This window comes from Lytechinus variegatus, chromosome 8 (genome assembly GCF_018143015.1).
Source record: "Lytechinus variegatus isolate NC3 chromosome 8, Lvar_3.0, whole genome shotgun sequence".
Taxonomy (NCBI): Eukaryota; Metazoa; Echinodermata; class Echinoidea; order Temnopleuroida; family Toxopneustidae; genus Lytechinus; species Lytechinus variegatus.
Genome location: NC_054747.1, coordinates 35,303,138 through 35,324,899, shown reverse-complemented (window position 1 = coordinate 35,324,899; position 21,762 = coordinate 35,303,138). Strand labels below are relative to the sequence as shown.

General features: G+C 39.0%; 1 protein-coding gene across 1 annotated transcript in view; it reads right to left on the bottom strand.

Moving 5' to 3' along the window:
- LOC121420436 (coatomer subunit alpha-like) overlaps window positions 1–21,762 on the bottom strand; it is a 38,019-nt gene that overhangs the window by 10,575 nt on the left and 5,682 nt on the right. The window contains exons 2-17 of the mRNA XM_041615071.1: window positions 18,693–18,806; window positions 17,665–17,819; window positions 16,057–16,133; window positions 10,444–10,553; window positions 9,388–9,503; window positions 8,722–8,821; window positions 7,790–7,925; window positions 6,741–6,823; window positions 5,992–6,209; window positions 5,469–5,544; window positions 4,723–4,805; window positions 3,769–3,994; window positions 2,926–3,064; window positions 2,024–2,333; window positions 1,078–1,267; window positions 442–537 (exon numbers count right to left, since the gene is read on the bottom strand). Coding sequence (XP_041471005.1) covers window positions 442–537; window positions 1,078–1,267; window positions 2,024–2,333; window positions 2,926–3,064; window positions 3,769–3,994; window positions 4,723–4,805; window positions 5,469–5,544; window positions 5,992–6,209; window positions 6,741–6,823; window positions 7,790–7,925; window positions 8,722–8,821; window positions 9,388–9,503; window positions 10,444–10,553; window positions 16,057–16,133; window positions 17,665–17,819; window positions 18,693–18,806 — 2,229 coding nt within the window. The remainder of the gene's footprint in view (window positions 1–441; window positions 538–1,077; window positions 1,268–2,023; window positions 2,334–2,925; window positions 3,065–3,768; window positions 3,995–4,722; window positions 4,806–5,468; window positions 5,545–5,991; window positions 6,210–6,740; window positions 6,824–7,789; window positions 7,926–8,721; window positions 8,822–9,387; window positions 9,504–10,443; window positions 10,554–16,056; window positions 16,134–17,664; window positions 17,820–18,692; window positions 18,807–21,762) is intronic.

The window sequence follows — 21,762 nt, the reverse complement described above, 5'->3', positions numbered from 1 at the left end:
TAAAGTACTTAATTAATTTTTGACCCCCCCCCCTCCATTTCCAAATTTGATTAATGCCAAGGAACTCTTTCACAAAGAGCGAAGTGTGAATTGAAGTCATGCTTCAACGTTAATGTGCAAATGGCATTTCACATGTAATCTAATTGAGGATTGCATGCCTTTCCTGAGCATTATCTGACAAATTCGATCAAGCACGTAAAAGCACAGGCAACTCAGAATTTATGAGCAATTCAAGTCAAAATAACTCTTTGAACCCACCCTCCCCCTACCAAAAAAAAAACCTGCCCTGCAAACAAAATACACTATAGTTCTAGCACAAAACTGATGGCTTTTTGTATTATTGATAGGACAAATGAGCATACTCCTTTCTTGTTTACCAAGGAAAAATTATAGCATGTTTCATGAGGCTTATCTAATTGTTAATTCAGTTTGATAACTTACTCTGTCCACAATTCTTGAGAATCTTCACTCTCTCTTCCACGTCTCCCAGATAGAGGGCGCACTGGTATTGACCGCTGGTGTCTTTACGGATCTCAGCTAAGAATCATAAAGGATACAGATCATTATTAAACATGAATGCAAGTTCTGGTAACAACCTACTAATGGCTTCAAACAAACTCCAATAAAATGACCATCAAGGCACATGTATGGTGTTTGTTCAAAACATCTTCTAACAACTATGATGTATATTTATACATTGCTTTCTTGAAAATTCAGTGTGCTTCTCTTTGTTTACAGAGGACATTGTTCAAATTTCTTGGCCAAAATATGACAATGATGGATTTCCATAGTATTGAGGTTGATCAGATCAATTGTTACTCTTTGTAAAAAGGGACCCAGGAGCGACAATAGTCATTATTAGACAGGTACTTTAGTTGCAGTCCAACACTTTCATCTCTCAGTCAATCAACACCAATAACTTCACTGAATTTGTCAGAGCTGACAATTTTCATGGCATGGCCATCAGCTCATGAGACTGAGTAATGGAAGAAACTGCAATGTCTGAGTTTAGCCATCACAAGGAAACTGTAAACCTAGGCTCAAATCCAATTTAATTCATATTAATTTGAAACTCACCAATTTTCATCATCTTCCTGAGCTTGTCAAGGTTTCCAGTGATGAGATAGAGGAAGGAAAGCTTGTCAAAGTTCTTGGTCCTCTGGTAGGCCATCTCAACGACCTGATGGTTGCCTTGCAAGAGGGCTGCCTCACCTAGCTTCTCCCAGCATGACTTGTCATCCAAGGCTCGAGCAGCCTCCAGGGCAACCTACAAGAGATGTTACCAAACAAGAAAGATAGATGGAAATTACAGTTTTTGGCAAAGGGGAGCGTGACCAAACAAGAATGACAGTAAAATGTAAATTCCGGCTTTGGTAACAATCTCAAATTGAGTTAGGAACAGAATCAAAGAAAAGTTACCATAAAAGCAGCAAGTGACTGTATGCATGGATTCTTAACTGCGAACAGTTGAAGTTTATGCCTTCACCGTTGCCGGATTCAAAACTGAGCTTGAAGATACTACCATTGTGAAGTGTCAAAGCCCATTACAAACAAATTTGCTTTATCCAGTGAGATGTGAGGATCTTAGGAGGGAGAATTTTAGTAACTTATATAGATGTCCTTATGCACTTCAATGGTTCAACAGAACCCACTCAAAGGAACATTCCCTTTAAAGTTTTTAAAATAAGGAGAGGGTTTCACAGAAGGTTTTGTGAGTGAAGAACACAGACTTGATTTTAGCAAATAAAAAGCATGGATATACAAGATATATTTCAACTCACTAGCCAGGGTGAACATTGTCATTATCCCCATACTTAAAGAGAAAGTTTTACATGAAAAAGTATTGTTAGTTAAATGTGCTTGCAGCCAATGAGACTTGAGGGTTTCAATAGCTTGTCAAAGATGTCTCCCACTCACCCAAGTATTCCTAAATTCCAGGAGAGAAATTCACACAAAGTCTTGTCAGTGTTTTTGGCCTTTAGCCAATAAGATGTGAGGATTTCTGTAGCTTATATCAACTCACCTCAATATTTCCACACTCCAGAGCCAGGGCAAACCTGGTCTTCTCATCCTTGACGAAGTGGAGTGCCACCTCCGGGTATCCCTTCTTCTGCAGGTAGGCGATGATAGACTGACCGACCAGCTTGGCCGTCCTCACCATGTGAAGCACCTCGTCGTACTTGCGATGGATCAGGGCCAGCTTGAAGCGGAACTCGGTTGGGTCGATGGTCATAACCCTGGCTCGGCACTCGCGATCCAGGCAGTAGACGGTCGATCCTTTGACCCGGGTGATGTAGATGGGCACGTCCAGGGTTCGGATGATGCCGTGATCACTGCGAATGGTAAAAAAGAGACATGTATCTACATCTGCCATACTCCACCCAGGTGTAGTGAATGGGTTCCTGGTGGGAAGGGATTCCTTGAATGCTAGAGAACCCGATCAGAGTAGCCATGCTAAAGCTGGAGTAATAGTATGCAGCACTTAGAAACATTGTATAAGCACTACATATATGTTGCATATTATTGTATTAATTTTAATTTGAACATATACATTCAGAATCAATGACGTGCTCTCACCATGAGTCTGATACACAAAGCATTGGAATTGATTATGAATCGAGTCTCAAGACTGACTGCATTGAACATCATGAAAATAGTCACCTGATCAGTCAGTAAGCATTGTGCTACCGGACCTGAAATATATCTTCCATTCATGATCACTTTCAAATAATATCTTTGCTCTCATAAAGGGGCCATCAAACCTTTGCACACTTTTTCGAACTGGTCCACATTCTAATTCAATATTGCGTGATGCTGTACATGTAGTTCATAAAACATGTACTGTATGTACATGTACTTGTGATTATGCTGCCATTTACACATATGGGGAAATTGTACCAACGCACAGCACTATAGCTCCCTTACCCATTGGTGATGGCGTATTTGATGTGGTTACTGGTAGTATAGATGAAGACTCCGCTCTCGTCCCAAGCTCCGCTCTTTACTCGAATATTCTCATGGATTGTACAGAGAGTCTCCAACTTGCGATTGCAAACAGCAATAGCTGTAATGAAGAAAAAAATGTGGTATATTTTCTACATGGCATGACTGCAAGAGAGCAAGTTAAAACACACAGAAATGTAATGGGGTATTATTTTTCACTATTTCATTTCTGCGAGAGAACTAGTGGATTTTTCACATGGATTGTAAAGAGGATCTCTAGCTTGTAGTTGTAAAAGCATTAGGTGCAAAAAACTTATCAGAGAGCAAGTGAAAAAAGACAGAAAAGGAGAGAAAAAAAGAAAAGGAAAGGAATAAGGGGATAAATGTGACTTTATGCAAAAAAAATCTATCACAATTTATATATTTATTTGAAACTTGCTTGATTGGCTCCCCGTATGTCATTTCCAGCCCTCTCAAAATATCTGGCTCACTACACCACTGTACAGTATGTATATATATTTTTTTATATTTTATGGCTAAAAGTAAAAAAGTATTTAAAAAAATAACTAACAATATGTAATATTTTCACTATTAAATTGCTGAGAGCAGACTAGTGGTTCTGAATGGGTAAAGATCTATCACAGTAATTGATAAAAAAATCTTCACATAAATTTTCTAATGGATTGCAATGTATGTGAAAGCCAGTCTCATTCACAGTTCTGAGTTGAATAACCGAGTAGCACTAAGTAAATTGTGGTCCATTCTTAGCTTTCTAATGAATAGCGACATCCTCAAAGAATGATAAACCTTGAATCTATGTCTTACTATGCTTGCTGAGGAGTGCGACATGCATCATATCACTGGACCAGATCACGTAGCGGACCTTGGAGATGCGGCAGGAGCCGAGAGAGCGCTTCTGCTGGACATCAAAGAGGGTAACGTTCTCGGGATCGCGGAGCAGGAGCATACCGGTCCCGGCGTAGAAGATCTCATCACAGGTAGGGACCTGGACTTTCTTGGTGACCTCGTTCTTCAGGTTCTTAATAACAAGCTGTAGTAGTCAAATGAGATAACATCGTGAAGTAAGGGAATCATCAGTTGTCTTGAAAGGTAAATTGCAACTTGATGTAGAATGCCTACTTAGCCTGTTTTGGAGTGGTGTGTGCACAGCGCTTTCTTACTGAAAGGAAAAGTCGCTATATCAAATGACCTTTGGATTAGATTAGGCAAATACATGTATATGGATAGCCGGACATGCAACATCGGTACCATCAAACACATACCATCCACCTTGTACCACTGGTTGACCATGCAGGCACAATACACATAGGCCCTGTGGCTAAATGTGCACTGCTTCTACAAATGCTACAATTGCTGCTATCACCCTCAAACCGCCCTCCACTTTGCATGATATGATTCAATGCATCCTCGAATCTCAGCCCAACCCTGTAACTATCTTCCTTCACTTGCTTCTTTCAGGTCTGATACCTCGGTCACATTTGCTCTACGGCAAGTAGAAAACAGCTGTATTAACATTTTTTGTGCCAGCTAAATATAGGTTGTTTGAATAAAACGGCTGTTTCCGACTCGCCATACAGCCGCCGTAGAGCAAATGTGAACTAGGTATAAGTTTTCTTTGGACATCCCCTAGGTTCCATACATCTCAAATAACCAACCTCTCACTCAATAGCCGCCTATCTCAAAACAAAACCATCATTCCTCCTTCCCCATTTTTTCTTCCTTCCTCTTTCCCAACGTATCTGACAAATTATATCTTACCGAGTGGCTCCGATCCAGGACAGCAAATCTGTTGCGAGCAACCCACACTGCTGTCAGTCCTGATGATCTCTTGCCTTCAGGGGCTAGAGAGAAAAGAAAAACAAACACATGAATGAAAACTTTGATTTGATTATGTAATATAAGATGCCTTAATTTAACGGGTATTTTTTTCCTATTTCATACATAGGTAATTTTTTTTTATCTGTCAATGTCACATTGGCTACTATAGAATGTTGTTTTTTTCCTTCTGACATTCTCTTTCCCTTTATTACGCCCTGCCCCTCTTTCCATCCACCTCATCTTCACCCATACTGCCCCATTCCTCTGTTATCCTTCTCCTTCTCTTCCCCTCCTCCTCCTCATCCATTCCCCTCCTCATTCCCCCTCCTTTTCCTCTATAACATATTAATCTTGGTAAATTTTGGGGGGATTTCACTTTAAAAACAATTAAAATTAAAAAGCAAATGAATCCCACTTGCTCCAAAGTTTTCTGACTTATGATTTTCATTACAGATCGCGCATACCGATCTTAAACAAATAGGAGTAATGCTAAAAATTTGTTAACAAATTATAATTTCCTCCTATTAAAGCCTCTTCATTTACATATGAAATGCTCTCAATTTGGCAATCAGGTGTCCAATAACAGAAGGGCTGAAGATACATCATTGATTACATTGACTCTCAAATTTGGATTGTTTATCTATGGCACATTGGTTCTCAATCAATAGATCATAGATGATACATACCATCTGGATTCTGAGAATCACTTTCCTTTGGAACCTGATAGAGATCATAGGTGCTGTTGTCTACATTGCTTGTCCTCTGTAAAAGAAAAAAATAGTAGAATGATGATGGCAACAGTAGGCAATCCATCAATTATCAATCTGAATGCTTTGAGACTTCTCCTTAATTTGCAGTAAAATCAAAATTTATTATCAATAAATTACTTTATTACAAAACAATCCCTAAAGTACTGCAATATAACAAATTTCAAACAAATCATGAAATCAGGATGAACACAGAATTTCACAGAATTCCATATAAACATACCATTGTAGGAAAAAATATGAAATACAAAAAAGTAAAAATCATGAAAACCAAAGCAAAATCCAGTGTGCATAAGCCAAAAATATGCCTATCAAACCTGTTTGCTGTGTCAGCATGTACTTGCCAAGATTAATCTGCATGGCAATGTTTTGAATACTGAATACAACATTGACATTAAAAAAATTTAAGAAACTGGAGACTATTTCACAAATTCACACTCACAGTTGAGATAAGGACAGCCTTCTCAGCGGGGTTGAAGGACATCGCGAAGGCGGGACTCTTGGTTCCTCCCCTCAGCTGCATGACAGGTACATCCTTGGAGGTTGTGAAGTCCAGCTTGCGAAGGTAGCGCTCCTTGACGTAGAATAGGATGTTATTATGGGTAGCGTAGGCTGGTCGCTCCCTCTCGAGCTTGAAGACGATCATGCCACTGTCATGACCTGGTAAACAACACAAGATAATGGGTAGTGCATGTATTTCAAGTTTAAAAGCTCTTACAATGTCGACGGCAGCTATAGTTGCCCAAGAGACTTGAGATTTTGAATCGACCATACTCCACTATACCAGAAATGTGGATATGGTCACAAAAATACGTCGAAGTTCAGAAGATAAATATCACTCTCAATATGCTTTCATTTAATATCTTGAAACAGAAGGATAATGGAAAGTATCTTGGGCCATTCTAATTTGACCTAAAATCATCTCTTCCAGCAACTTTGTAAATAATGAGCATGTGCCTTTGAATGTTATTACAGACAAATGGCACTATATAAAATGCTATTCATCATCATCGTCATAATGAATGAATGAATGAATGAATGAATGAATGAATGAAAGAATGAATGAATGAATGAATGAATGAATGGATGAATGAATGAATGAACGAACGAACAAATGAAGGAATGAATGAAAAAAACACATCTGAAAGAGTGAATATAAAAAATACAAAGTCCAAAATTAAATGCACTTACCAGCAGCGAAGAGGTTGAGGCTTGGATGAGCTGTAAGAACCCAGAAACGATCATGATCACGTCGGAAAGTCTGGATACATGTCCTGTACATGAAAAATAGGGAAATGAATTTAAATAAAGATGGCTATTTCCTATCATAAAAGTAAAAATATATCTTTGATCATCTCAATAGATTTTGTTTCTAGCATTCATCACAAATGGATAGAAGTTTTCTCTCCTCTTTGATCCTGCCACTGATATTGAAGACAATTTTCACTAAAGAATTAAGGGGTTCATATTTTCAAATATTACATAGGCTATGTAGATTCGAATCAGTGATAGGTCAACACGCCATCACGTGACCTTAGCTGCGAGGATCGCATTTGTTATATTCTAGGTTTTGACGTCACCTCAGGGAATATACTGCATAGTATTTTCAATTGCGGCGTTATATCCACTAAGTAACGTCACTCGCTGCATACAAGTTGCGCAACAAGGTAGTTTATTTGATGTACGCGCTAGTGTTAGCGCATCGATTGCATGAAGAACGCACTTGATGTATTTTCAAAAAAAAAATCTATTATGACGTAGACGGATCAGAGCTGTAGCAAGAATTTCGCTCTTGAACCAGATGATGAATGCAATTTCTGATGGCGAATCCACATGTACTATATAATATAAGAGATATTGCCTGGTCTATCGTTTTAATAAATAACATTTCAACTCCCCTCCGAAGCTATATTTTTCCCTCGGGATAATATTTTCCCTTGGGAAAAATATAACTCCGTCGGGGAGAGGAAATGTTATATTCAAACTCTAGGTAGGCAATATCTGTATACTATTTCATGCCGCTGGAGAGGTATCTTTTTTTATATCCTACATGAATAGAATCCTGTATAGTAATTGGTTGAAATAGCATCGCATGACCAAACATATCCTCACTTGAAAAAAGTTGCTTGTCTGTGATGTCAATGATGGAACAGTGCACTATTACATCATTGATGGCACAGATCATGCAATCTCTCTCTCGCACTGGTCAGCAATTCAATTTCAATTCAACATTAACATACCTCTTTGACATGTCCCAGACTCTGATGCTCTTATCTTCTGAGTTACTCAGGATGAGTTCCTGACGAGGATGGAAGATGGCGCATGATACATTGTTGTAATGGCCACGACATGTATCAACCTCCCACGCTTTAGCATCTATATGGAGAATGGGAAGTTGAGAACAAACAAAAATAAAATCATCATTAATTGCACCATTATCATTAACATCATTTTCACAGGTGTCTATTATCATTATCATCAACATTATTAGTAACAGCAGCAAGAGTGAAAATGAGATCGACTCCCATCATCACTAACATCATCATCATCAATGTAATCAACTTATCAAATCCTAAATATTAAAATCATCATCCTTACAACAATCAACACCATGAATACCATCAATGTAATCATCATCATCACCATCATCACCATCACCACCATCATCATCATCATCATCAACATCATCATCATCATTATCAACATCATCATCACCATCATCACCAATACGTTATCAACATATCTTTGCTATCAAAATCATAAACATTGAAATCATCATCATTCTCATCAACACCATCAATGTAATAATCATCATCATCACCATCACCACCATCACTATCATCACAATCACCATCATCACCATCATCATCATCCTCATTACATTATCAACATCATCACCATCAAAAGTATTTATTTATTTATTTATTTCGTTTTATTTATACAGGGTAACCCCATCAGTAGTCTTGTACTGTTTTCCAGGGGGCCCTGTATTACAAGTAGACTAAATGACCTACTACCAGTAAGTGGGTTTAGCCATGATGGTGTTACACAATCTTAAAATTAGACAATCTACTGGTACAGGAAGTGGGAACAACCCCTTGTTTTGTGTTGGAATTTTGTATTGTGATTAATACATTTTCAGAAGAACCAATACCAACAAACTAGATCTTACCATTCATTCTCCACAGCTTGACGTAGCGATCATCAGCAGCAGACAGAATCAGTGGCATCGTAGGATGGAAGGCAGCCCAATTCACTCCACGATCATGTCCCTGAAATTTAAAAAAAAATTGGTAATTTGGTCATAGGTTTGAATCCCAGCCATGGCGTAATTTCCTTTAGCAAGAAATTTATCCACATTGTGCTGCACTCAACCCAGGTGAGGTGAATGGGTACACAGCAGGATGCATGAATGCATGAGCACTGAAAAGCAGCTCAAGCTAAAGCCAGGGTAATAATAATAAAAACACGCCTCGGAATAGATAAATGGTGCTATATAAATGCCTATTATTATTATTATAAGTTGGTCCCTATAAAAGATTGTAAGTATACACTCACTCTAAATAGATTACAATTGTGATCACCTCACACAAGCCAGATTGGTTTGGTGACAAACCTCATACAAGCTAGTGTAGTTTGGTTCAGCGATTAAAAGTTTGACAAATGGCAATTTTAATCACTATCCTGCTATCATGGTATACATTTCCCTCTGGTAAACAAGTTTTTCTTTTAACTGACTGATTGACTCAAATCAGGCCTTGTATGCATAATTTATATCATGTGGGTCTACAAGAAGAATCTACAGTTTGGACAGTTTTTTTTTTCACATGAAACCTACCTCTAGTACATGCTTGACCACAGCATCGGCTGTTCCAAAAAGGTCAGGGGTCATCGGATTCTTGAGGTGTTCCTCGAGGCCGCTTGGACCAGGAGAGATGTTCTTCTTCCTCAGCCCTGCAAATGACGAATACAGTGGATTATTGTTGGCAAGGCATTTATCTACATTTGCCACTCTCCCCCTCGGGGTAGTATATGGGTAAACGGTTGGTAGGAATTCGTTGAATGCTTGAGCATCCGATCAGGGTAGCTGCAGAAATACAGGGCTCTACACCAACCCTTTTTTTCTACTGGTCCAACATGTTAATGTCGGACAAGTAGATGCCCAAATTTTCAATTTTTTACTGGTGTGGACCTACAATTGCCCTCAAAAATAAATAAAAGTATAAAAAGAGACTTTTGCTTATATTAATTGCTGTTAATGCCCCCCCCCCCCTTCCACAACATAATTCATGAGAGCCATTTCTAATTTTGGAGAGCAATTTTTAGAATTTACAAATCAGATGAGAAAATATCATTCAGTTTGATATATTTTCTACTGGCACTGTCAGACCAATAAATCTGGCTATTTCTGAAAACTACTGGCCCGACAGCAATATTTACTGGTCTGGGACCGTCAGACCAGTGCCAGTGTCACGCGCTGAGTAATAGTACACAGCACTTAGAAAGGCTGTACTATAAACATGTTGCATTTTTAGCTCTGTATTCTTCATAAACTATTAAGTCCCACTCATAATCAATTCAACATCTACTTTTGGACATTTTACAAGCAGAGACAATAAGTACCTAGAAAATGCTGAGGATAAGTCTCTGATGATGATTAGAAGCATTCGTATTGGCCATTTAGCTGTGAAAAACATTCAAGGGCGCCATTACCCGAGATACATAAATGTCACATATTTTGCCCATTGCTGTAAAAGATAGGTCTGTATTTCACATGTCATCAAAAGTATACCCAGTAGTTTACAATTTGTAATACTTTCAAGGCAAACAATTAATTCCATGACTAAGACGCTGAGGTCTCAAGTTTTTCTCTCGGAAAGTTTAAAGAACCTACCTTGGATGTCCCAGACTCGGACAGTCTGATCAAGAGAAGCAGAGACAACAAGGTCTTCAGAAGGATGAAAGTTTGCACACATGACGTAATGGTTGTGTCCAGTAAGAACACTGAAATGAAAATAAGGAGAATACAGTCAATTTATAACCAGCAATGCCGTCAAGTGGAATTCCACAATACGCAGTTTTAGCTTGCCGACCTACATGTACAGAGTATTGCCATGTGTATTCACTTTGTATATAAACGGGTCTAGTTCTCAGTTGGCCAGACCTATTTGGCCTACTTTACAAATTTGAATTACCATTTGGAACAATATCACTTACATGTAGTTTAAATACTCAATTCATTTGCTATCCAGTAGAAAATGCCAAGATGGAATAATCTCTACTAAATCTAACACTTTCCTCTTTGTCAAATGAAATTTGGTTCATAAAAAGTTTTGTAGTCAAACTATGTTGATATTACCAAGAAAGAGTATAAACCACTACACCACAAATTACAAATAGCATAAATTTTCATACATTTAAGTTTTAAATCCAGGAAAATGCTATACAAATGCATGGTCATCTTAATGCATGTTTCTAAGGGTCTTCTGAGAAAAAAAAGCAAGTTGAAGAAAAATTAAGCCCCATGGCTGATCTTCAACAGCAGGCATGCAAATGTTGCCATTTTGTCACAATTTACTACACATAAATCATGTAGTAGTAGCATTTTTCTTTATTATGTATGTAAATAGGAGTGGGCTATACATGGGTCAAAAATACTTTTTTTGTAATTTCAATATGGGAACAGTTTTTTTTTATTCCTTGTAATGTATCTCAACATGAAATGACAATATTTTTTTTCTTGGGTCCGAGAAAAAAGTGTGCCGGGCCAAAATCCAAAATGGCCGCCAAAACCCCCCAAAATCACAGTTTTGGCCACAACTTCTTTATTTGGTGGTCTTTTTCTCTGGTTTTGGTGTCTATTCATATGTGTTTGGGGGCAGGCAATTTGTTTTTCCTATAATTAGTACTTTTAAACCATTATTTGTAGAGTTAAATGGTAATTATACCTAAATTTTCCAATTTTTATAGCCCTTTTTCAGCCAAAAAGTAGGTTTTATTGTCCTGGGGTTCTTGGATATTAGATGGTACTAGGTCAACAATAGCAGGTAGCTTCATAGAGCTATATTGCTTTTATTTCTCTACTATGGGTTTTACGGATATTTGTGAAATATATCTTATTTAATAAAAAATGTGAATTATCCATAGAGGCTATATACAGTATACAATGTACATGTACTGTTACTGTACATACTGCACTGCATAAATGCATTGGCCACCATGACAAGGCCTGTATAAACTATAGTGGTATACCATAATACATGTAGAAATGAGCTCTTAGGTTTAGAATTAGATGCCTCAGAAATTGAAGATATGTTTTGTCTCAGAAACTGAGGACATGTTTTGTCAAATATGCTAATTCAGGGGGCGGAGAAAGGTAATTAACCCCACATGGCACTTTTTACACTGTAGCTTATTCTGGGCCACGTTGCATAAAATTTACCATTATGTTAACTTAATGGTAACTTGCATGGAATCCTTGGTTCTGATTGGCTGTTTATCAACGTTACCATGACAGTTACCTGACCCCATAAACATAGGCTAGTTACTTAGACACAACAACCAGGTAAAAAAAGCCTCCAAATGAAGAAGGTATGGCTCGATATGTATGTACATTACGTATATGACATACATGTAATCGCTAGAGGGTATTCATTTGTCTCGCAATCTACTATGGTCAACAAGGAAATTCGTGATCACTCTCGCAAAAAGTGTTCACTGGCTTTCTAGGAAATTCGTGATCACTCTCGCAAAAAGTGTTCACTAGCTTACAAGTTCACGAGCTTTCGAGTGCCGCTGCAACTCTTTATCAAGTGACACGGATTGTCCGATATCGTACTCTATTTATACTAACCTCCAAGACCGTACGCACAAACGCGAGAACAATAGGTGGGCACTGATCCGTTGTGTGATTGGTCAGGAGGTATGCAAATAAGCCGGAGGTATATGCAAATACGCCGTTGGTCGGCAATATGCAAATAAGACCTAAATTGGCGGGCTCGCTAGTTTCCCGTGGGCGGGGGTTGACTGGCTGAGCGGTCCCTCGATGGTGGCCGGGAACGATCGGGTCGGCGTGCAGTGCCAGGTAAGGGGGTATTGTGCTGTCGGATGGTTCGCATCCAGAAATCGGGGATGTCGATCCCGCTGTCTCTGTTGAAATTGTTAGGACAAAGACGTATACTAATAGCCTCCTTAATCCTGCGTGTATACCAATGTCTTTCTTTGGCAATGCAATGTACACCCTCCCAATCTGGGTGGTGTTGCTTCTCCCAAGCATGTTCTGCCACCGCGGATGTGTCGGTTCGCTGTAACCGAACATCGCGCTTGTGTTCAGAAATGCGTTCAACTATCGGTCGGGCTGTCTCTCCGATGTAAGACCCGTCACATCCCTGGCAAGGAATGTTGTATACTACGCCATCACGTCTGTGATCAGGGATAGGGTCTTTGGGGCGTACAAGCTGTTTGCGTAAGGTGGTGTCCGAGCGGAAAACCGTTCGGATACCGTGACCTTCTAATCGGCGTTTAAGTTGTTGTGAAAGGCCATCTATGTAGGGCAAGACTGTACAAGTCTTGAAAACTTTCTGATCCCTTGGTGGTTGTTTTTTCTTGAAAGTATTCTTGATAAAACGGCGTGGGTAGCCGTTACTGTATAAGGCGCCACGTATGTGTGCTCTTTCTTTCGGGAGTTCAGGCGGGTGAGTTATAATACGTGCTGCTCTGTCGAACAGACATTTAATAAGACCCTTCTTGACCGATTTGTCGTGATGAGAATCATATGGTATGTATTGGTCTGTATGAGTAGGCTTGCGGTAGACAGAGGTGGAAAGTTTCGCTGAATTCACATCGGAGCAGACAATTAACGAACAAGAATCCATGATCTCTTTTGATGTAGTCTCCCTCTTCACTAACGTACCGATAGAGGGCGCATGCAGTACGGCCCTGCAACGCATGCAATCCGACCCAACATTATCAGAACGTACCACACTTATGCCTGAACAAATAGTCGAACTCCTCGAGTTCGTCCTCAGATCCACATATTTTCTGTACAGAGGCTCTTTCTATGAGCAAACAGAAGGAGCAGCAATGGGTAGCCCAGTCTCAGCGGTTGTGGCTAACCTATATATGGAAGGATTTGAACAGAACGCTTTGCCCAAGTGTCCTTCCACATGCCGCCCGCGGGTGTGGAAGAGATACGTCGATGACACTTTCATAATTGTAAATAATTCCGAAGCAGACGGCCTACTCGCATACATGAATAGCCAGCAACCGTCCATCCAGTTCACTCTGGAGACTGAACAAGGAGGGAAATTAGCATTCCTTGATACGCTAGTCCAAAGACACGAGGGCGGGAAACTTTCCACCTCTGTCTACCGCAAGCCTACTCATACAGACCAATACATACCATATGATTCTCATCACGACAAATCGGTCAAGAAGGGTCTTATTAAATGTCTGTTCGACAGAGCAGCACGTATTATAACTCACCCGCCTGAACTCCCGAAAGAAAGAGCACACATACGTGGCGCCTTATACAGTAACGGCTACCCACGCCGTTTTATCAAGAATACTTTCAAGAAAAAACAACCACCAAGGGATCAGAAAGTTTTCAAGACTTGTACAGTCTTGCCCTACATAGATGGCCTTTCACAACAACTTAAACGCCGATTAGAAGGTCACGGTATCCGAACGGTTTTCCGCTCGGACACCACCTTACGCAAACAGCTTGTACGCCCCAAAGACCCTATCCCTGATCACAGACGTGATGGCGTAGTATACAACATTCCTTGCCAGGGATGTGACGGGTCTTACATCGGAGAGACAGCCCGACCGATAGTTGAACGCATTTCTGAACACAAGCGCGATGTTCGGTTACAGCGAACCGACACATCCGCGGTGGCAGAACATGCTTGGGAGAAGCAACACCACCCAGATTGGGAGGGTGTACATTGCATTGCCAAAGAAAGACATTGGTATACACGCAGGATTAAGGAGGCTATTAGTATACGTCTTTGTCCTAACAATTTCAACAGAGACAGCGGGATCGACATCCCCGATTTCTGGATGCGAACCATCCGACAGCACAATACCCCCTTACCTGGCACTGCACGCCGACCCGATCGTTCCCGGCCACCATCGAGGGACCGCTCAGCCAGTCAACCCCCGCCCACGGGAAACTAGCGAGCCCGCCAATTTAGGTCTTATTTGCATATTGCCGACCAACGGCGTATTTGCATATACCCCCGGCTTATTTGCATACCTCCTGACCAATCACACAACGGATCAGTGCCCACCTATTGTTCTCGCGTTTGTGCGTACGGTCTTGGAGGTTAGTATAAATAGAGTACGATATCGGACAATCCGTGTCACTTGATAAAGAGTTGCAGCGGCACTCGAAAGCTCGTGAACATGTAAGCTAGTGAACACTTTTTGCGAGAGTGATCACGAATTTCCTAGAAAGCCAGTGAACACTTTTTGCGAGAGTGATCACGAATTTCCTTGTTGACCATAGTAGATTGCGAGACAAATGAATACCCTCTAGCGATTATTTCAATCCGCAATAATGAACCTATTTAGTATTATTGAACGACATACATGTATGTGTGATATTTTTATGTGCAATTTACGTTGCTGGTTTCATCATGTACATCAGCTGACAAGCAATCATATTCACAATTCACAATCTAATTTTAAACCTTAGCAGCTTATTTCTATGACACTATAGTCTACATGTATATACAGGCCTTGTCATATATGTCATGGTGGTCAATGCATGGATATATGCAGTGTAGTACTAGTATGTACAGTAGTACATTGTATACTGTATAGCCTCTATGGATAATTAACATTTTTTTATTTAATAAGATATATTTCACGAATATCCGTAAAACTCATAGTAGAGGAATAAAAGCAATATAGCTCTACGAAGCTGCTTGCTATTGTTGACCTCGTACCATCTAATATCCAAGAACCCCAGGACAATAAAACCTACTTTTTGGCTGAAAAAAGGCTATAAAAATTGGAAAATTTAGGTATAATTACCTTTTAACTCTACAAATAATGGTTTAAAAGTGCTAATTATAGGAAAAACAAATTGCCTGCCCCCAAAAACATATAAATACACACCAAAACCAGAGAAAAAGACCACCAAATAAAGAAGTTGTGGCCAAAACTGTGATTTTTGGGGGTATTGGCGGCCATTTTGGATTTTGGCCCGGCACACTTTTTTCTCGGACCCGAGACAAAAAATATTGTCATTTCATGTTGAGATAAGGTAAAAGGAACACAAAAAAACTGTTCCCACAGTAAAACTAAAAATCACCCATTTATAGCCCACTCCTATTGTAAAGTTCCATATTTTTACTGGAACCAGGTATTCCTTGTGCAAAGCCTATTACAGAACTCAAGTACACTGTAGTCAACAGATTAACCCATTGCACACAAGAAAAAGGTGGTCTCTGTACAAAGCCTATGGGAATGACAGAATTCAGTTGTCGATCGGTTAACTCACCAGACACAGTTCCTTGACTGCCAATTCCAAATCCTAATGGTCTGGTCATCAGATGCGCTCAAGATCCAAGGATATTCCTTTAAAAAAAAGGGCAACAAAACAGAAACCATGAAATTTTTTTGTAAAATTATATTAAACATGTAAAAAACTTTTTAAGTTTAACCCTATCTAGGCCGGGGGGGCCTCGGAGGCCCCCCCCTCAACGAATCGCGTGATATTTTCGCCGTGCGAAATTTTTTGACCGCGCCGCTCGCTGACATTTTACTTTCAAGTCTTGCGCAACTTTTGAGACCAATTTTGCGTCACCCGGGTACGTGGTTCCGAAATTACGCAACATTATGTAAGTGCATGTCAGACCGGAAATTGCTCAAAAACGTGATTTCGTGTACAAAGTCAATGCAAATTGTGTTTTCAACCAAAATTCATAAATGTATGATTATTTTTAGTTTTTGTAGTCTAAATGTATTCATTTGATGCTTTTTATGATCAGAGAAGAGTCCCCAACAAATTTCATTGAAAAAACAATGAAAAACAAAAGGAAAAAAACAATGAAATACATAAGAAATTGCAAAAAACAATATAATACATAAGAAAATGATTTGATATCACAATTGTTTTCATGTACACTTGCTAAGGACACCACAAAGAGTTTCTATACCAAAAATTAGTACATTTAGAGCTTTATTTAGGGAGTTAGAGTGGAAAAGTACGATTTCGCATACTAATTACGCATAAATTAGCATAATCACTTAATAGCGATTCGCATGAAATAAATTACTATACAATCTTGTAGATTATGCCCCAGGCAACCCGCGTACCAATTTTCGGCGCGATCGCGTGGTCGACGGCCGAGATCTTAGGGGGGGGCCTGGGAGGCCCCCCCCCCCCGGCCATAGGAACTCCCAAAATACCCCGGCCTAGATAGGGTTAATAGAGAGCATGAGGGGTAAACTTGACCTTATAATTAAATACAATATTTCAGAACAAGTTCTACTGAAAGGAAAGGGGACGAATTTGATTCAACATGGTTTGATCATGGTATGCGAAATAATGCACAGATGTTTAAAGACACAATATCAATCCTCCCTGTGCATGGGATTCATCTTAGTTTCATTTAAATATTTCTTAGATATAGTTCAACTCTCACTCAAGGTGCTTGTCATAGGCCTTAATAGGAAAAGGAAGGGTGATCGACCCACAAGGCCTCTCATACATGTAATAAAGGAACATTGGTCATGCATGTAATATGAAATACAAGATCATAGGATGCATTATTGGAAGTAATGGCCCGTATTCTGATAGCAGGTTTAACTTAATCTCAGGTTTTAAGTTGTGGTTTAAAGTATGGATAGCCAATTGTTACATAAATCACTAATAGTAGAGATATCAAACTTCAGCTTATTTGGCTCTCAAATCATTCATAATTGTCTAGGAAGTATAATTGTCTTCACCATTGATGAATCAGGAAAGAGCACAGTAAACATAACAAACATATATAACTTAATAAAAATTTGATACTTTTGGCTTCGCATACTTAAACCACAACTTTAAACCTGAGTTTACGTTAAACCTGACTTCAGAATACGGGCCGTAGTATTTATTCCTTACATGATGGAAGAAGGTCGTTCTGATGTAGTCCAGATGTCCAAGGAGAGTGAACAGACATCTTTTGAGTTTATAGTTCCAGACCTTGATCTTGTAGTCATCACCTCCAGATACAAACAGCGGCTGCTGTTGGTGGAAACTTATCCCTCTAACGGGACCTGAAAGAAAAGGATTTTTTTTTTTTAATTCTGAAAGCTTGTTTTCTGGAATGTTGGTTGATTTAGGGCTGCTTATTGCGATTTCGCATCTGAAAAATTAAACAGCACTCCCAGAACATTTGCGATCGTCGATCTAAAACAACATTTGAAAACGTTGATACTGTTCCAGCAACGGAAGCATAAACACACCCCACAGACTTCTTTTAAAAAATTGGGTTGCTCACAATGGCTCACATCTTTCTCTGTGACTTTGTTTATTCTAGACATCCGATACCAGATCCAAGAAATATTCATATTTTATCCATATACATGCAGGTCCAGTAAATAGCAACAGGGATTGAGTCAAGGCAAAATATTACTGGACTTGGCCTTGGTCCAAGTCACATGTACAACATCTATGGGAAGTTTTCTCCAGCAGCCGGTTGACTGTAAAAAACAGCCTGAACTACATGTACATGTACATCCCTGTCTGAAAACTACTTTCCCAAGAAAATGAGGATTTCTTAGACCCTGAGAGTTTACTCTTTTGTTAACCCCTTGCCTATTGGAACAAGATGATTCATGTATAAAGACTATGGAAATCCTGGTCCACTCAGAATTCAGTAATCAACGGGGTAGCACAATTCTTTTCTTGGTTGGACTTGACCTTCACCCCTGCAAATAACACAGCTTCTTCCCTCGAACTATTAAAGATTGGAACCAGTTAAACATGGACACAACATTGATAAACTTATTGGACTCATTCAAATCCGAAATTAATCAAAAACCTAGTAAGTGACCTGCTTACTTGGTGATCTCACACACTTCAATGAAGTTGGCGGAGTACAGCAAGTCTGCATATGCCGACTTAACCTAAGACAAGACAAGACTTACCATCGTGTTCATCAAACTTCTCCAGGAGAGTGCACATACGGTAGTCCCACAGCTGAATGTTGCCATTGTGCAAGCTGGCAAGGATCCATGGTCGGTTGGGGTGAAAGCACAGGCCTGGAGAAAAAAAAAGAAAGCTAAGAATTAATGGGAGAACCATCGCAAGGACTACCCGAATGCTGAAAATGACAGAGATTAAACACAATGACAAACTGAAGACAAATCTAAGCCAAGGTTAAAATTATAGATTTACAACTGGGACCTGTTTCATTAGGGACTTACAACTGTTGTAACTTTGCCATTATGACAACTACCGTGGTAACAGGGCTCAGCAGCCAATCAGAATCAAGGTTTCCATGGCAGTTGCCATAATGGCAAAGTTACAACAATTGCAAGTCCTTTATGAAACGGGCCCCAGAGGAAAGACGTGTATTATTCATATCTGGGACAGACCTACTGTATACATCACAGCCTAAACCATATGACCCAGGCTTGACATCAAACCTCTGCATCAATGTTTAGCTTCTTCTAGATGTAGCTTTGATTACACCAGCCAGTGACTATAATCAGCACTGCAGTCAACATGACAGTTCAGTCACACACACATGTATACAGAGCTCAGCAAAATGCACTCTCCAACCACTCAAGGATTCAGAACATGCTGCCACGCACAGAAACATCAAGCCATAGAAGGCACATGTGTTGTGGACGCCAGAAGTGGCGTCGCAGCACACACGACCCACTAGTTAGAAATCCACTGCCAAAAGCGGATCTCTGTGCGAAGTTATTATGTACTAATACTAACATCGCACTAATGCGAGTGCCCTCCAACATTCTCCTAACAAGAACTCTCTCTCTCTTAAGGCATTAAATCTTGATTTTAAATTTATACAAAAATCACTGAAACGATTATCTTAATCCAAGCTTCCATCCATTTTATTTATTCCTTAAAATCTGCCAGAAATCATGGCAATAAATAACTTTAGGAAGCAAATTTCATCAAGACAGATTGACTGAACATCTGTTCATCATGTGTGACAATCAGAGATAGTGATACGGTAGCGACAGTGATAGTAATTTGGGGGCAAATTGGCAAAATCAAAAGTCCAACGCATAATTGCATTTGACTTTTTTCTGGTCTTCTTTTTTGCAAACCTGCACAAAATTGTATTGAGCAAAAAAATAATACTGGGAAAACAGGAAATGCTTATTCATGTTTTGTTTTTCATGGAAACCTAAAATCACTGATTTTTTTTATTGGGGGGGGCTTTCTTTCTAAAACAGTTGATCCTGGTTTTGAATTCCTATCAAGTTGATATCTTTTGAAAAAGAATACTGTAGTCTGTAAGTGAATGGCAATCATGCTAATTTGTCACATAAAAGCCTTATCAAGGGAATTTTTGTCAGGGCCTGTAACCATTTTCCACACAAAACATGAGGCCAAAATGGAAGAAAATTGTCACAATTTTTTACTAGCTCTGCTCTAGGGAAGGATTGTGCAATTCTAATAAAATTTGACTTTTACACGAACAAAGTCAGAAAATGGAAAAAAGGTGAATCGCTAAATAACATCATTTATTTGAAGAGTTGTCTTACGACTAACATTGAATGCAAACTGTATTTTTTTCTAAAAATTAAAATAAAAAATTTGAGTTTGCGTTTGACCAAGTCTGAGTGAGAGATGAAGCATGATTGAGAAATTCTCATAGTCATATCTCGGCATTATTTATCTTCTTCTTGTTCTTCCTCCGCTTCAGTTTCATCAGAGAATTCAGCACATAAATTTATGCAGTATGATTGTAATCCATCCATCTCATCGCAGTAGAACTAGAAGATTAAGTTACATAATTCATTGAAAACAGGAAAGAGTTCTTTCTATTCTACGACTACAGATCATTTGTGCGGTCTATGTTTGTCAATCAATTTCATTTGTCTCGTTTTCCTTTTAAAAATGAGAGCGAGACAAAAGTAAATTGATCGAATGAAATTGATCGACAAACATGCACCACACCACACAGTTGTGTCCTGTCTCTGAACTATGTCATGAGTATGAGTATCAACGTTCTCGCCAGTGTAGAACACACGTGTCGCATGCGACACACATGAATTCCACAAGCTCTTGGTGCGACACACGCAAAAAGTGAGCGACACGGGCAAAAAAAAAATTATAAAAAGTGAGGGAAAATCATCGAAAATAATTGTTGCATCATTCGTCATCAATCCTAAAAAATATAGGATGTTTCAGAATCATTTCGGCAACAGACAAACTGCGATCTTATCATTTGATGACCGGATTATCCATGCATAGACACTGGCGCATTTCGACTTCCAGCCAGCTAGCCAGCCAGCCACGCTAGCTTTGCCAGCGCGCTGGCGCGGCTAGCTAGCTGAGCCAAAGCCGAACCTGCACGCTATGTTTGGGACTGAATTGTCCGCGATGCGACGTAACCTTTCTTATTTACATGAAATTTTGATTTTAAAATGAATTGCTTCATATAATTTTCCTGGTAATTACTTGCTAAGTATATTCTTAAAGTTCATTCTCAATTTCTGCTGTCATGTCACAACGAAATAATTGTTGAAATTCTTGGATGTATGAATGTATATAGGCTTGGGCGACGTGCGTATGGCAAGCTATTTTAACATTTTCTGATATCAAAAATTATTAGATTTATTGATATCAAGAATTAATTTCTTGATATCAAGAACTCATTTCTTGATATCATAAAACGATTTCTTGATATCAAGAAATTAATTCTTGATACCAAAAAACATTTATTTTTTATATCAAGAATTACTGATTAATATTAATAATCAGAATGATTTCTTGCAATAAATTGACGATCGAATTCAGAAATGAATTCGTGATGTAAATTGATTTCTTGTGATATCAAGAATTCATTTCTTCATATAAAAAAATAATTTCTGGATATCAAGAAATCATTTATAAAAAATCAGAATGATTTCTTACAATACATTGACGCTTGAAATCAGAAATGAAAATGAATTCTTGATAATTCATTTCTTGATATCAAGAATTAATTTCTGAATAAAAATCAGAATGAATTCTTGA